Genomic DNA, 15,552 nt, shown 5'->3' with positions numbered 1-15,552 from the left:
GGTCCATTCACGCTATATTCAAAATCATTTTCGTCTAAAACCTTCCCGGTAGTATTTCAAACAGCGACGACAAAAAAATATACTTTTTGACTAATAGCGGCAGTTCATTATTATAATCTGTGAGAAAATAAGAAGAATATTGCTATAGCAATATGCCCATTTCATCCTCCAGAGCACCCTGTCCCCCCCCCCCCCCCCTCCCTTCTCCCCGTCATTATGTATTCCCCATGTTAAAGGGTTGATCAAGATTTTGTTGTTTATTGCATACTGAGCCCGAACTGCATTATCGGTGATTTGAATACAATCAGCAAAAGGTCACATATAATTCATGAAGTTTTCCTAAACTTTGTCTTGCCTATAATTTCTTCAGTCATTTACATATAAATATAATAAATTTCAAGCTTATCGAAAGCAGTATACAGGCATGAGACAAAACGGTCATCAATTATTATAAGACCCCCTCCCCCCGCCCTTTGCGGGTCACTAGACTTTCAAGGGGCCCCATTTCTCACCCATAACCCCTAGTAAAGTATGAATTATAAATAAGAGAGAATAGAATAAAGGCATTTTATTCAAATGGTCATTGTGTAGTTCCCCCCACCACTCCACCTCACTCCGACATAACAGCGCAAAATATATATGTGCAGGGACTTTTTGTTGAAAAGCAAAACCGTTTTGTGGCTTATTAAACTATTTGGTAAGATCTCCAAGCTAAGATGAAATTGTTAATTAATCACGTGACTGATCAAGTGAATCAATAAAGTACATGAAATCAATTTAATATTCATAAATGTTTCCACACTGCAACTTGCCGGCTGACAGGAGAGCACGGCCTGACCTGGCCTTCTTACGTCATCATGAACGTCATACATCGAAAGTTTTAAAGATGTCATATTTAATTACTGTATTACTGAAAAAATAAATTGGTAGTCCTCATTTTTCACAGAAGTCTAGAAAATAGACGAATAACTAGTTAGCATTTGAATTTTTTTGTTTAAAATTAGAAATATAAAATGTTGTGCTACAAGTGTGGACTTGAAGCCTTCACGTTATTTGCAATTCTATTGCAATGATACACAATATACATATATATGTAATTTCGATTTGTTCCCATTGTCAGATTTTTCTTATTTTTCCTCTAAAGTAAGGCATTACAAAGTATTTTTTTTAACGAAATAAAAAAAAAGGGGGGGGGGGTACCCGGCTGTGTTTTAGAGCTATAAGAGATTAAAGACTTTTTTATGATATTTTGCGTAGAAAGGATGCGCGCGAACAATATGCCCATGAACGGTCGTTAGTAATTTTTCCTAAAGCATCCACTATTTTGCATTTGGGAGCTGAGAATCAGTAGCACAGAGACAAGTCTAGTTAGTTCACACTTTTAAGGCGCTATTTCTCTGCAACTTGTCTCGCAACAGCTGCGTTACGACACAAGTTGCATGAATGTTTACACGGTGCAAAGGAGACGCAAACAATTGCTGAAACTTGTCTCGCAACATTTTTTTTTCAAATTGCATTGTAGGTTACACGCTGCAGTGCCCCATGCAACTTGTGTTGCAACGTCGTTGCGAGACAAGTTGCAGAGAAAATTGCTTCGTGTAATCGCGCCTTTAGTGTTTGAGAAAAATGCATTTCATGAAAAAGATCAACTTTATTAATATTTATCAATATTCATATTATACAAACATTGTGCTAATGGAGGAGAAGAGCAACTTTTAAAGTTGTTAATGACACTGACAAAAATAAAGAATCTGGAATTAATACGCGATTCTCCTATAAGTTTGATCGGGAGAGAGCCGACGTTGTTCAACGATGCGCGCAATATTATAAATTTCATTGTGTAAACACACTTTGCACGCTGCCATTTTTTTCCACGTCTAAATAAAATTTAAAAAAGAATAAGTAATTGCTCGCAGGTGTAGTAATCTTGTCATTAGATGGGAATTATTCTACCATGACACTTGAGTAAAGAGATTGAAGTTCATCAGTAATATGTACAAAGGGGAACATTGAATTCCTACTTCTATTCTCTTCTGAGGTTTTCCAACCTTGATAGAGGAAAAAAAGAAATCATGTTACAATGGGGAAATTCAAATTCTTTTTTGTTGTTGTTGGTGGTGGTGGTGGTGATGGTGATGGTATTGGTGATGGTGATGGTAGTGGTGGTGGTGGTGAATGATGGTGGTACTAGTGGTGGTGCTAGTGGTGGTGTTGGTGTTGGTGGCGATGTTGGTATGGTTGTGGTGGTGGTGGATGTGGTGATGTTAGTGGTGGTGTCGATGGTAGTGATGGTGCTGGTTGGGGTGATGGTGATGTTAGTGGTGCTGGTGGTGGTGCTGGTGCTAGTGGTGGTGGTGGTGCTAGTGGTGGTGGTGCTGGTGGTGGTGGTGGTGCTAGTGGTGGTGTTGGTGCTGGTGCTGGTGGTGGTGCTAGTGGTGGTGTTGGTGGTGCTAGTGGTGGTAACAGTGGAGGTCATGGCGAATCTGAGAATCCGGGGGAGTGTAGCGGTATTGCATTTACCCCTCACTACTCATGCTTTGGATTCAATTCAAGGTTTCTTCTTTTCAAATATCCCCACATGGTAAACTTTAATTCACTCTGTGAGTTAGCTGTGCCCTGAATGAGACCAGTTCACAGGCTGCTTCAAGGTTTGGCAAAAGTGATGCATTGTATTTTGCAGGGCAGTCCTAACAATTGCTTGTTAAAGGGGAGTCTATAGGCGTCCCTAGGTACAGTATATACATACCGTGCTTGTAAATCAGCATCAGCATCAGCCATGGCAGGCACTTTTGCTGCACCACCCTTATCCTTGTTAGCAATGCCAGATGCTGCAGCTGGGATATCGGATAGCTAGAATAAGAAATATAGACATAATCAATAACTTAGCAAGACCAAAAAATAGGAAATATATTGAATTGCTGATGGTGGATGGATAGATGGATGACGGGATGGGTTGGGATGAATAGATGAATGGGTGGGTGGGAGGCGGAAGGATGGGTGGCTGGATGTGTGGGTGGGAGGATAAGTGGATAGATGCATGGACAGATGGATGACGGGATGGGTTGGGATGAATAGATGGATGGATGGGTGGGAGGTGGAAGGATGGGTGGGTATATGGGTGGGTGGGTGGGAGAATAAGTGGATGGATGCATGGACAGATAGATGATGGGATCGGTTGGGATAAATGGATGGATGGATGGATGGGTAGGTGGGTGGGTGGAAGGATAAGTGAATGGCTGGATGGATGGATGTGTGGAAGGATGGATGGGCAGGAGAATGGGTCAGGCAGACGGACAGGTAAACAGATGGAATAATAAATGGTGGGTGGATGGATGAATGAGAGTACAGCTTTATTAAAAAAGCTATAGGATGGCATGGTGTCAGTGGATGGCCACCTTTAGTATTGCACACATTTTAAAGCAACAAGCCATATTACCTCATCTGTTAACTGGAGGCCTAGTTCATCAAACACTTGGGCTACAAGTTTGTCGCTAAAATACAAATAAAATGAGCAAACATCAAAATGGAGCTCCATAGTAATAGAGTATGGGCAACAAAAAGTTAAATACTAGCTGTAGAGCCAACTTGAACCTTGGAGAAGCGTTTCTTGTTACATGAAACGATGACAAAAAAGTTCATAATAGACATGATGCAATAGTACTCAGAGACAAACAATAATTATTTATGACATACTGGTCCAGTACATGAAATAAACTATACACTGAATGGAAATGGATTGACCAGCGACTGACTAGCCTCTCATTAGTCATACATGTGAAAACACCTTCATGGCTCCATGTGAACACAATGCTAGTCAGTCGCTAGTCGGGCAGAACAATAGTCACTAATAACAACTGTTATTCATTTTGATTCAGTGTATAACAGAGCTTAAAATGACAGCAGGTAAACAGTCGATTTTTTGTCAAAATTTGTGCTTGTCTGGCCAAATTGTCACTTGTCTGGTCCTATTGACTGGTCGTAATGACTACAGTACATCCAGCTGTATTGAACAGACATTATTTCTCTCTGTATCAGTATAGCATGCATTGGTGCAATTTAATTCATGTCAATAACGTTCATGTTGAAAAATGTAAGATGTTACCTTTCTTCATCATCTTCTTCATCTCCTATTACATCATCAACAGCATCACTCATCATTTCTTCTTTCATGTCCATTATTTCAGCCTAAAAGACAAAAAAGAAAAGAAAAATTCATCTCTAAAGTGGATACACATTTGCAAATTATTACCATATTTACTTATTTTGAAATGTTTAAAAGCAACGCTGTGTTTATTAATTTTGGGGGGTTTCATATGCTGCATTAATTCGGGGGCGGCGTTTATTCAAGGGCGTGATTCTAATTGAAAAACAGTTTACCATATACATAATATGTAGCCAATGATTTAATACAAAGTGAGTACAAACATTTTAAAAATACGAAATACTGCATTCCATTTTTTTTTTTTTTGTATGCAGCAATAATTCAGGAACAGCACTTATTCTGGGGCAAGGCTTATTAACGATTATGGTTTTGGGTGCTGCACTTATTTGATGGTGGCATTTAATCAGGGGCAGCACCTAAACCAGTATGGTAGTCAAAATGTACACTTTGATTTGAATACTGACCTGTTTTTCAAATTCCATCATGATCTTTTGTATTTCTGGTAAATTTGAGTTGCCTGTTCATTGCAACCATAGCCTAAACAAAGGAACGTCAGTGAGATCTATCGTCAAAACATTTATTGGATTTCTATACTTGAAATACATATAGATATCACACGTATCTACCTCATAAGCATCAGCATTTTTTGAGACAACATCTCAAGACTTTGTACATAATGTGCACATTCTTCAGTACATCTCAGTTGTTGAGTTTGAGAGGCATACAGTATGACAAAAATATAGTGGACCATTTTAACATTTTATTTGATTTTTTCCAACCCCCAAAGTCATGGAGGTTGAGTGGGGGATATATCTGTTGTATAGGTGACTCAAGGTTGAGAAAGGAAAAGGAAAGTCAAACCCATACAGCTGTAGTAGTCGCATTAGGCTCAGCAAATGATGAGTAGAGGAGTTGTATCAATCAGGTCAAATTTACCACAATCTATCTAGTGTGTGAAGAGTACCTTAGTTACTCCCTTCATTGCTTGTGCCATGGCATTAGTAGATCGTAGAGTCTGCAAGAAACAGGACATTAAATTTGAAGCTCATCAATTACACTATGTACACACAGCTATGTAGTTCCAGTTTGAAATAATCCATGGCATGAATAACAAAATGTTTGTACTGAGGCTAGGCACACCATGTACCATATTTGCTATTAATTCTCTAATCCATAAGTATGGGTGCACAAAGGGGTAGTGCAGGGGAACATGCAGGGGGAGGTGGGGGTAAATGGAGTTATAGACATTCTTGTAGACTGAACTATAATGTTAAAAACTATAAGATGGAAATCACTTTCAAGATAATAGTAATATTTCACATATGATAACATTATAAAATTCTCATGTAAAGAGAAGAAAAATTTAATTAATCACCTGAATTTTAAGCGACACAGCTTGGATATTTGCTCTCATTAAAATGAATTTTTTAACATATCTTCTTGTTCTGACCAGATCTTTAGCCATGATTTTAACAGCATCCTAATATCAAAAAAGGTCGACTATTAGTAAGCTCATTATTTCAGAAAGGCTGGGATATTCAAGCCTTAGGAGTTATGGGAAAATGGGATAATATGGTATATGTATATATTTCAAAAGAGGTTGTCATTGACAAAGGTGATACGCAAAAAGGGATATATGAGTCATTCCAAAATCAAAGAAATAGCTGTGATGACTTACAAGTGCTTCTGCTTTTTAAATTCTCATCAAGAACCTGATGGATGAGTCTGATTCAATGTTCTTTGTATTCAACGAAACCATTCTCATGTCGGAATGACCTACTGTATCTACATTTTTTGAAATAGGTGTATATGCATCTCATAAACAAATGATGCAAACATCGATAACAAGAGTGTTGGCGATGCCAGCTGCTAGCAGAAATGAGTGTCTTGGTCTAAATGTATGTTACTTTATAATGCAGCAAATTATCATGTAAAATGCACACTCTGATTATTTTGTCAAGAGCTGATTCATATGACTGAACAGTGTAAGTTTTGTTGACAGTACCAGCTGATATGCACAGTCAAATTTGTGAAGAAGTGTAAAAAAAATATTGAGTTAACTACAATGTAACTGATTTTTTTCTAAAGTATATATTAACACAGCTTATTCTAAAGTATGTAAAGTAAAGTAACTATTATTTAACATCGGTGCTATCTAGCCCTCTGAGCTACGTAGCTGGTATTCCAGAAGGCTGGTACTGTGCGTGGTACCGGTGCACACTCTACCCTTTCTCTCCATCAGTGCTTTGTTTTAACAGTATTTGAAGTTAAAACTACACTGTAAACAGATTAGAGAATGGTCAAAACAGAAATGGATGTCCTGAGAATCAAACAGTTGACTTCTAGCTCCTGAGGCCACACTAACTAATTCTGCAAAACCTGCTCCTAGATATAATGTATGGCCTCTGTTCTGTTCTGTTCTGTTCTCTCACATTATGTATGGTCACACTTAGGAAACACCAAAAGCACTCAAGAAGTGTAAGAAGCACTTCTTTCCCATTTCTTTCATGCTTGCTCTAGAGACCTACATTCAAGAGACATACAAGCACAGTACTTACCATTTGACCCAATTTAGCCATTTTCTTGATATCTGCAATAACTTTTTTCTCTTGGGCTTCAAGCTTACTACGTTCTCTATCGAGATCTCTACAAAAGTGTTTCGGATGTTAATCATCAGTTTATTTTCTACTCATAACCAAATAAATAAGTCTTCAATAAGTTTAGTTTATTTTACAGTATAAAGAATATTTTTGAGTGAAGATCCAACAGACTTGATGATTTTAATAAAAGTGGTCTTTAAATAGCTAAAAAAAGTACGAATGCTTGTGAAAGAAAGAGTATTTAAAGTTATCATTGTGCATTTAAATAAAATTTAAGCCTAAATCTTAAAATTTAACCTTGTACGAAAACTCAATATAGTCCAAGACTTAGCTTATTAGAAGCCATTTAATCACTATTGATAAAATAATTATTTATAAATCTCTAGGATTTTTTATTTTATCATCAGTAATGACTCAAAACTCATAGGAGAATGGAAAGTAAACTTCAGTTATAATCAAGATACAAAATGGCGGCACGTTCAAGCTTACCTCATCGCTCGATTTAAAGCTCTTTGATTCTGTTTTAGCATCTCCTCGGGAGTTTTCTTCCTCCCGAATAAAAATTCCAACGGCATCTTGATATATTTGATAAATTATAAGGATTTTGAAGACAGAAATTTATCCTTTTCAAACTGTTATTGCTCCGAACTAAAAACACTGGGCTAAAAATATAAACAGACGTCATCGACGAATGGATCGCGGGCTCGGAAGATGGATGACGTCAAACATTGTTAAACATTACGTAAGGGATTTTTTTCGAATCTTGACGTCAAAATAATAATACTTTATTCAAAAAAATGCAGATTACATATTTTGAAAAGGAAGACATTGAGGTTAGCCCTATATAAGTCCCCTAATTTAAAATAAATAAATAATTTTAAGAACTAATAATATATATATATATATATATATATATATGTACAATACTAACTTCAAAAAATGTTCATGTGTTTCTTAAGTCTTGTTTTAAATTTATTTACGTTGGGTTCATCTGTATGATTTACTACGTTATTAGGAAGATCATTCCAAGATTTGATTATTCGCACAAAAAAAGAATATTTGTAACAATTTACTCTAGCAGATTTGGTCTGTATTTTAAATTGGTGATTAGCTCTCGTTTTCGTACTTTTACAAAGTTCAAAATAGTCACTGAAATCTAGACCGTTCATCTTGTGTACAATCTTATAGCACTCAACTAGAGAGAGGAATTCCCTTCTAAGTTGCAAAGAGTTCCATTTGAGTATCTTACATCTGTCTTCATATGCCATCTCTTGTCGTTTTTGACCAAGTGCGATGCGTGACGCTCTTCGTTGTATAGATTCAATTGCATGGATATCCTTTACTAGGTGTGGTGCCCAAACTGGGCATGCATATTCCAGAATGGGACGGACCAGTGATTTATAGAGTATGGAAAAGATTTCCTTATTTCTACTACCCGTGGTACGTTTAACTAAACCAAGGACTTTATTTGCTTTATGTACAATTGCTTCTACATGTTTGGACCAACTTAGATCGCTCGACATTATAACTCCAAGGTCTTTGTAGTCATGTACGTTCTTTAATGCTGTGTCGGATATGTGATATTGTGTTCTATTCTTATCACCCTTATGAGTTATCCTCATGGCTTCACACTTTTTAGGGTTAAACTTGACTTGCCAATCCGTCAAGATTTTCACTCTTTCGTTATAAGTAGTTTAGTTTAGTTTCATGATCAGGAAGGTTTTATGAATACCCTTTCTTATACAATTTAATGTATAAGAATTAAAATTCGTCAACCTAAATTGTGACTATCTGGATACAAATTACAGCCCATCCTTTTCAAAGATCTCGATCCTCCCGAAGTTGACTAAAACATGTCATTACCTGTTAACTACTAATTTTAGGTCAGTTATTTGTGAGTTAACTATTATTTTTTGGCTAATTGTAAGTTTACTAATCCCATTGGCACCCTCAGTAAGCAATATTCACGCTAACACCCCCGCTGATCAAGTCTATACATAGAGAATACGTTCGGTGCCTAACGACCATATGGGAACTAGATAGAAAGGGCTACTTTAATGCCTTGCAACACCAAGTATTAAAGTATATTTATATTAGTTAGAGCTGAGTGGGGAAAAAAAGAAAAGAAAAGAAAAATGCGAATGCTGATCATTCACGCCTCGCCCTATCCCATGAAGAAATGCCATTTAGTTCACTACTCAATAACGTTATGTTATGATCGCAAATCTAAAATGCAGTATATATATATTTAGTATATACCAACTTGTGTACTTCCTAAGGACGCGCGCTCTCATTGGTTAATTGGAGGTGAATATTGTACGATATTCACCTCTGAATCTCGGAATATTGAGTCGGCAACAAAATGGCATCAGCCGACAATCGTTTTGCTACAATTTCCGATGGGGAAATTGAAAAAATGAAAGTAAATGTCATTCCTGTCAATACTAAAAAGGCAGCGAAGTATGGCCTAAAAGTTTTGCTAAAAGTTTTGCGTGAATTTGTCACGCAAACAAAAGTTTCTGTTTGTTTGTTTTCATTGAATTATTGTAAATAAATATAAGTTACTCTGTACACAAGTTGGTATATGCTAAAACAATTATTCGCCTCAGGCTCAGTGAATATCGGAGAATATTTACCTTGCCGCTCGAAGACTCGTGTCTCGGTAAATATTCCCCGATATTCACTTCGCCTTCGGCGAATAATTGCTAAATATATATCTATTGATCGTCCCACAGGCAGCCCAATCTCGGTTTTCGTCTGTATGTATATTGTAGCCTGCGTTCCATCCGGCCTTTTCTCTACGAAGAAAATTCCGGATGTGACGCAGGCTAGTATATTGCGAAAATTCGATATTTATGAACCATTCTTTATTTGTAATAAAATCGTTCAATACCCTTGTACTCCCCTCTGGAACAGGGTCAGGGTTCAGTGGACTCAGCGGCACATCCCTACCCTAAACGGGCAAGAGTTACCCCCACCCCTCCCCCCCCCCCCCCCCCCCCCCCCCCCGGCCTTGTATGGAACTTCTTGTCACTATTTAAGATGTTATTTGTCCAAAAAAACTTGCTTCAAGGTTTATCTTACCTTATATCCCGCCTCGTCAACGGCTTTTTTCGTAAAATAACAACTTTTTAGAGCTTTAATGTAGTTTTGAATACTTTATTCTGACGAGCCTCGGATTCGTGCTGGAATTTTAATATCTCGATAGAGGGTGCATGATGGTGGTAATACTAATCGAGGATGAATTAAAAAATAATTAAAAAGAAGCAATCAGATGAAATATAATGAACTTAAATTTTTTAAAAACATATCAATCTTCAACTGACTGCCAGTGGGGAATCTCGTCAATATTATTTTTGGCTATAGTAAACATATTCCAATATTCTGCTAAAATTTTCCTAATAGTTAAGTGACACTCTTGTGTAAATATTCAACAAAGGTAGGAAATATATTGCCACGTGGTCCATAGAGACTGTTCGCGCACCTATATTGATGATGTGTTGCAAGCATTCCCAGGAGGGTCAAAAGGCAAAAATATGGCGGCCATTGTAGTGCTGTTAACAATGGATGCTAATGAAAAATCTTTTGTTAAAAGGCACCACTGTACATGGCGGCGATAAAGTAATGTGCAATCGAAGAATGGTTCATTATATACATTTATCCATTTATTTTTCTGTTTTCCTATATGATGTTTTTTACGATATCGCATCCCAATAAGTGCATGCTTAACTATCTCCATATGAACCTTATTTCCGTTTTTATCGCTATTTTGCACAACATGACTTAATTGAACTAGAATGGAACATTCGAAGTTTGCGTTGGACCAAATGAGTACTTAGGTGACAGAAAGCCATTAAGCCAACTGACTAGAGCCTTAGTATATCAAGTAGTTATAGAATAGCTAGATGATCGAAGATGTGATCAACTGTGTACCGACGTTGATGTTCTTTGTTTATAGCTTTATATCTCGTGCCGGTATCATTCCAAAAATATGTAACATGTTTTTTCTTTGGGAAACAGGGTGTCGAAGACTATCCTTAAATTATAACAGCTTAACTTAAAAGTTAGAATTAATTAATCTTTGCCATTCTTCTCCGATACAACTGAAATGGCATATCCTCATTACTTCCTTCATTTATTTGTCGACAAAACACCTGGGTTTTTTTGTTTTTTTTGTTTTTTTTTCATCACGAAAAAAAGTTATATTGCCTTACTGTCCAAAGATGATACACTTTTTCGATTAGTTGACATTTGGAGTAGAGGGAAAGAATTTAAAACAGGTTTTATTAAATTATAGGAATAGATATATTATAGACATGATTGTTGTCATCGATTCTAACTAATCCAGAAAAGTACCTAGTAGAAGGAATATGATTATAGAACGCATCCGTTGATGTTTCCTGAAGGCATTCTGGAATGAAACTATAAATTATTAAAATATTTAAAGTACTGAACGTTTCGGCTTCGCAAATGAAGCCTTTATCAGCAAGATAGATTATACACAAACAATCTTTGCAGTGATGAAGGCTTCAGTTGTGAAGCCGAAACGTCCAAATATTTTAAGTTAGAGACAAATTTTATTTATTTTATTTCTAGATCTAGACGGAATTGTTTAGCACCTTAATTCTTACGCCCGAGACAGTATGTCGTGAACAACTTGAACCGTTTGTCAAATGTCAAGCCTTATAATAATAGAAAAAGAAATGAACGGAACTCGGAAAGATGGATGGATGGATGGAAACATTTGAAACAATCGCATCTAGGGGCGGTTTTGGTTTGTTCTTTAATGACATCATTAACGTCATTAATTGCGTTTCAAGTTCTTCGCCTCAAAATTCGTCCTAAATTTGTGTTTTTAGTTTGGACTTAAGGGAGAAAAAAAAACAATAAATAATATAGATAGAGCTCCCAACGAAGCTGATCAACTACAATGGCTTATTCAATTATATATCACGCCTATCTAGGCTTCCTGCTAATGCACTGCATTTAAGACAAGTAGGAAAAAACAGACTTAGCGAAGAGATGTTCTGTTTGAACAGAAACATGACTATAAACAACAGCCATCATTTGAGTGGTTGTAAGCAATATCTCCGTTCAGTAGCTAACAATCTTCATCGATAGAATCTTATTAAGGATAGAAGCATATCCTTTGTGATACTGACCTTAAATGCCCATGGGCAAACGTATTTAAAACAAAAAGGGAACATATTTTCTAGGAAGTACAATCTAGCCATCTATCACTAGCTAATAAATATATAGTACCGGAATCCATTCGTCAGTAGAAAAACAAAACAAGTCGGAATCGAAATAATGGGAAATAATTTACAATAGATTTGTCAATGGGATTCCATGAATAATATCTAAGTTGTTAAAAGGTAGTTTATTCGTAAATGATTAAACATTTCGATTTGTACATGATAAGATAAAAAAATTCAGGATACGAATATACGCGTTTTCGTCAGAAAATTACGCCCTCAGCGGCTTAGAGTGAATAGATAGATGACTTTGCAACATGCTATCTAGGCAGATCGAGAATAACTAGAAATTCAAATTAGATTGTCGACTTGATTTTCAGTTGTCGAGAGCTAAATTGATCGGCAATATACTTGTACGCCATCGCCGACAGCAGAATAGCATTACCACACTCATCACTGAAGAAAACTGAAGAAATACCAGGAATCATTATGTAGCGCGCCTTTAAAACCATTTATTATCGACCATAGACGAGTAACACGCTGTGCTCCTTTGAACGCAAACAAGTTTAAGGTTCGAATATTTTTGCGTGGATTTCAGTCCTTCAACTAAAGTCGCTTGTGTGATAACAGCTGCAAGTTCTGGCTATTACTGGGGGCTTTTACATCGTAGTTCTCATCCGTTTTCAGTCAAATATGTCTATCGCAAGTTGGGCGCAGAACAAAAGCGGTGAGGAAAACATGTCAAAGACGAACTTGACGAAAAAGGATTATTTGGGATCCGAAGAGCATGAAGAAGAAGGCAGAGTCTTGTTGCAAGTGGTTTATGTTATCATATTTATTCTTGGTATGCTTGGCAATACAGCAATGATTTTCTTGCTGAAAAGAAAGCGACAACGGAGATCCCCCAGCAATTTGTTGCTTCTACACGTGGTGATCTCAGAAATGTCTGTCCTGTTGATGAACATTCCTTTCGATATGGTTCTTATAATCGTGAATCAAGAGTGGGTTTTTGGAGGGCTCATGTGCAAGGTTCTATGGCCTCTACAGACTCTCACTCTGGGATCTTTTGTGTGGATTTTAACATTATTGAGCTATCATCGGTATCGGGGGATCGTCTTTCCACTAATGAAGAAACTCTCAACAAATGCCGTTAGCTACCTTATCATGATAGTATGGTTCTCGTCTCTAGTAGTGGTTGTGCCATATAGTAGTTTCCTGGAGTATCAGAATGGAGAATGTATAGAAACGTGGGACATCGCCGTCAGAAAGAGTTACACCCTTATTTTCTTCGCCTTCCAATACGCCTTTCCACTCTTGATCACCATTTATTGCTACGCGAAGATCGCAGTCGTGGTACGTCGTGGCCAGCATCGAGTCAAGAGGCATATATCAGGCAGCTCGCAAGCGGGGTTAAGACACAAATCGAGAGGTCTTAGCGCCATCCGTACCGCTGTTCTCTTTATGGCCACGTTTGCCGTCTGCATGTTGCCACATCAAGTTATCTGGCTATGGCTAGAGTTTGGAGAACACACACACTCTGTTAAAAATCTCTTATCATTTGCTTACATCTTCACGTTTACGTCTAGTTTCATGAACCCTCTGGTGTACATTTTCAGTACACCATCGGTAAGAAAAGAATTCAAGCGCAAAGCAAGGGCATTTAAAAGAGGAAGCTCAGGAAACTCCTCGGAAAGAAGGATTCTAAAGAAATATAGCCTGCCTTCCTCAGGGATATCCACCATGATGTGAACGACCATATTCTTCCTTTCTTTCTTTCCTTCTTTCTTTCTTCCTTCCTTCCTTCCTTTCTTTTGTTTTGTTTTGTTTTCTTTCTTTTGTTTTCTTTTGTTTTCTTTTGTTTTTTTTCTTTTGTTTTCTTTTGTTTTCTTTCTTTTCTTTTCTTTTCTTTTCTTTTTTTCTTTTGTTTTTTTCTTTTGTTTTCTTTTCTTTTTTTCTTTTCTTTTCTTTTCTTTTCTTTTCTTTTCTTTTTCTGTTGTTGTTATTTTTGTCGTTGTTGTTAAAGTATCTTTTTAAATATCTAATATTTTTCTTGGTGTTCATTTTTCGTTTTCATTTTCGTTTTTTGTTTTGTTTTGTTTTGTTTTTTTGTTTTGTTTTTTTGTTTTGTTTTGTTTTGTTTTGTTTTTTTTGTGTTTTTTTGTGTTTTGTTTTGTTTTGTTTTTTTTTTGTTTTTTTGTGTGTGTGGTTTTTCTTTTGTTTTTGTCTTTTTGTTTGTTTGTTTGTGTTTTTTTTTTGTTTTTTGATTTTTTAATCTAATTTTTTTTGACCTAGCTGCTTAGGTTAATAGGCTGGGAAACTTATATCAAGAAAAGAGCCAGACGTCGACTGTCAACAAACGCTGTCAATTGCCCAAGCATACGATTATAAATAACCCTAGTTTTTCCCATTTGATGGGAAGATCTTTGATAAGACAATCGACTAAAAATAATACGACCATTTCATGAATCAAGAGTTGAATACATGCTAAACTCAAGTTCCATCAAGATTCATGATTTGACTGAACACGTATGCAAAAACCTTCATGAAACATTATATAATAATCTATAAATCAGTATTATATCATATATTAACAATAGTGCCAACAAACAACAGGGCTACTAGTTAGAGTTGTTATTATTAAGTAGGAGAGTAGGCTAAAATCCTATTATGACTTCAAGAAGGTCACTAGGTTTGCCCAACTGAACACTCAGCACGATATATTGGCTCCTGGGAATGATTTTGAGAATATGTTTATATTACTAGCAACTAATGTCGAATAATAATAACTATATATATTTGTTGAATCTTTCTTTCCCTTAGAGAGTGGTCTATTCCCGATGTTTATAAAACAGATTTCAATTAAAAAGGTAATCATTTTTGAAAGACATGCAGGGACTTTAAAAACATATGAAAAATGTTTGCGAAATATTTGGATAAATGGTGCCCCGTGCGCTTTGTTGTGCCATGTCGACTGGAGCAGTATATTAATAAATCCAGCCATGATATGGTTTGAAGTTACTCTTTGTATGGGAGGTTCACCCAGAACTATCTTATAGATACCTATCTGTCTGACTTATTTTCTCTCCGTAAGTACATACTCTCCGAACTAATTAACAATTTTATTACTTAACCAGCAAGCCAACCAGTACTTTGACATGACTAGTAATATATAATAATGCATTCTTTGATGTTTTTGTCTATCTGGGAACTAATTCGGCGAAAATTTCAGAGTATCTGATCTGTTTTAATTATGCTATCATTCAAAATTATATGACTGCACGTTACGTCATCACTGCCATGTTGGTGTGTTATTTAAAAAATTTTTTTCATTAGTATTTTTACACAAATGAATATAATAAATCCGGCGCGCTCATTGGTCACAAATTACGTCTTATGCTGCTATATATTCACCTACAGGTGAATATAACGCGCGCATATGCGCACGCGCACCTCGTTTGTTGATGTGTGTCGCTTGCAGCAGAGAGAAATGAAATGTGAAAAGATCCACAAGTTCTCTATTCGTTATTTATGAAATTCCCTTGTGCTAAGAATACTAAAACAATTATTCGCCTTAGGCTTAGTGAATAAATTTATC

The 15,552-nt window shown here is 36.4% G+C and overlaps 3 protein-coding genes across 3 annotated transcripts; 1 reads left to right on the top strand and 2 right to left on the bottom strand.

The window, feature by feature from the left end:
• Window positions 1-1,631: 1,631 nt before the first annotated feature.
• Window positions 1,632-7,437, bottom strand: LOC116297379 (charged multivesicular body protein 2a). The gene is given in 10 exon segments (XM_031705596.2): window positions 1,632-2,048; window positions 2,747-2,850; window positions 3,437-3,491; window positions 4,103-4,185; window positions 4,627-4,668; window positions 4,670-4,699; window positions 5,127-5,177; window positions 5,538-5,642; window positions 6,721-6,808; window positions 7,252-7,437. Coding segments are annotated over 10 exon segments (669 nt in total). The 5' UTR covers window positions 7,338-7,437; the 3' UTR covers window positions 1,632-2,023.
• A 240-nt stretch (window positions 7,438-7,677) lies between these two features.
• Window positions 7,678-8,419, bottom strand: LOC148906938 (uncharacterized). Its single transcript, XM_089036197.1, has one exon. It carries the CDS (start codon window positions 8,382-8,384, stop codon window positions 7,695-7,697), a length of 690 nt encoding a protein of 229 aa, XP_088892323.1. The 5' UTR covers window positions 8,385-8,419; the 3' UTR covers window positions 7,678-7,694.
• A 4,231-nt stretch (window positions 8,420-12,650) lies between these two features.
• Window positions 12,651-13,706, top strand: LOC116297377 (neuropeptide FF receptor 1-like). The gene has a single exon (XM_031705594.1). It carries the CDS (start codon window positions 12,651-12,653, stop codon window positions 13,704-13,706), a length of 1,056 nt encoding a protein of 351 aa, XP_031561454.1.
• Window positions 13,707-15,552: the final 1,846 nt, after the last annotated feature.

This window comes from Actinia tenebrosa, unplaced genomic scaffold (assembly GCF_029948245.1).
Source record: "Actinia tenebrosa isolate PJP-AT-01 unplaced genomic scaffold, QUT_ActTen_1.0 PGA_scaffold4__44_contigs__length_22323623, whole genome shotgun sequence".
In the NCBI taxonomy this organism is placed as follows: domain Eukaryota; kingdom Metazoa; phylum Cnidaria; class Anthozoa; order Actiniaria; family Actiniidae; genus Actinia; species Actinia tenebrosa.
The sequence above is the reverse complement of the archived record's forward strand: the minus strand, read 5'-3'. Positions and strand labels throughout refer to the sequence as shown.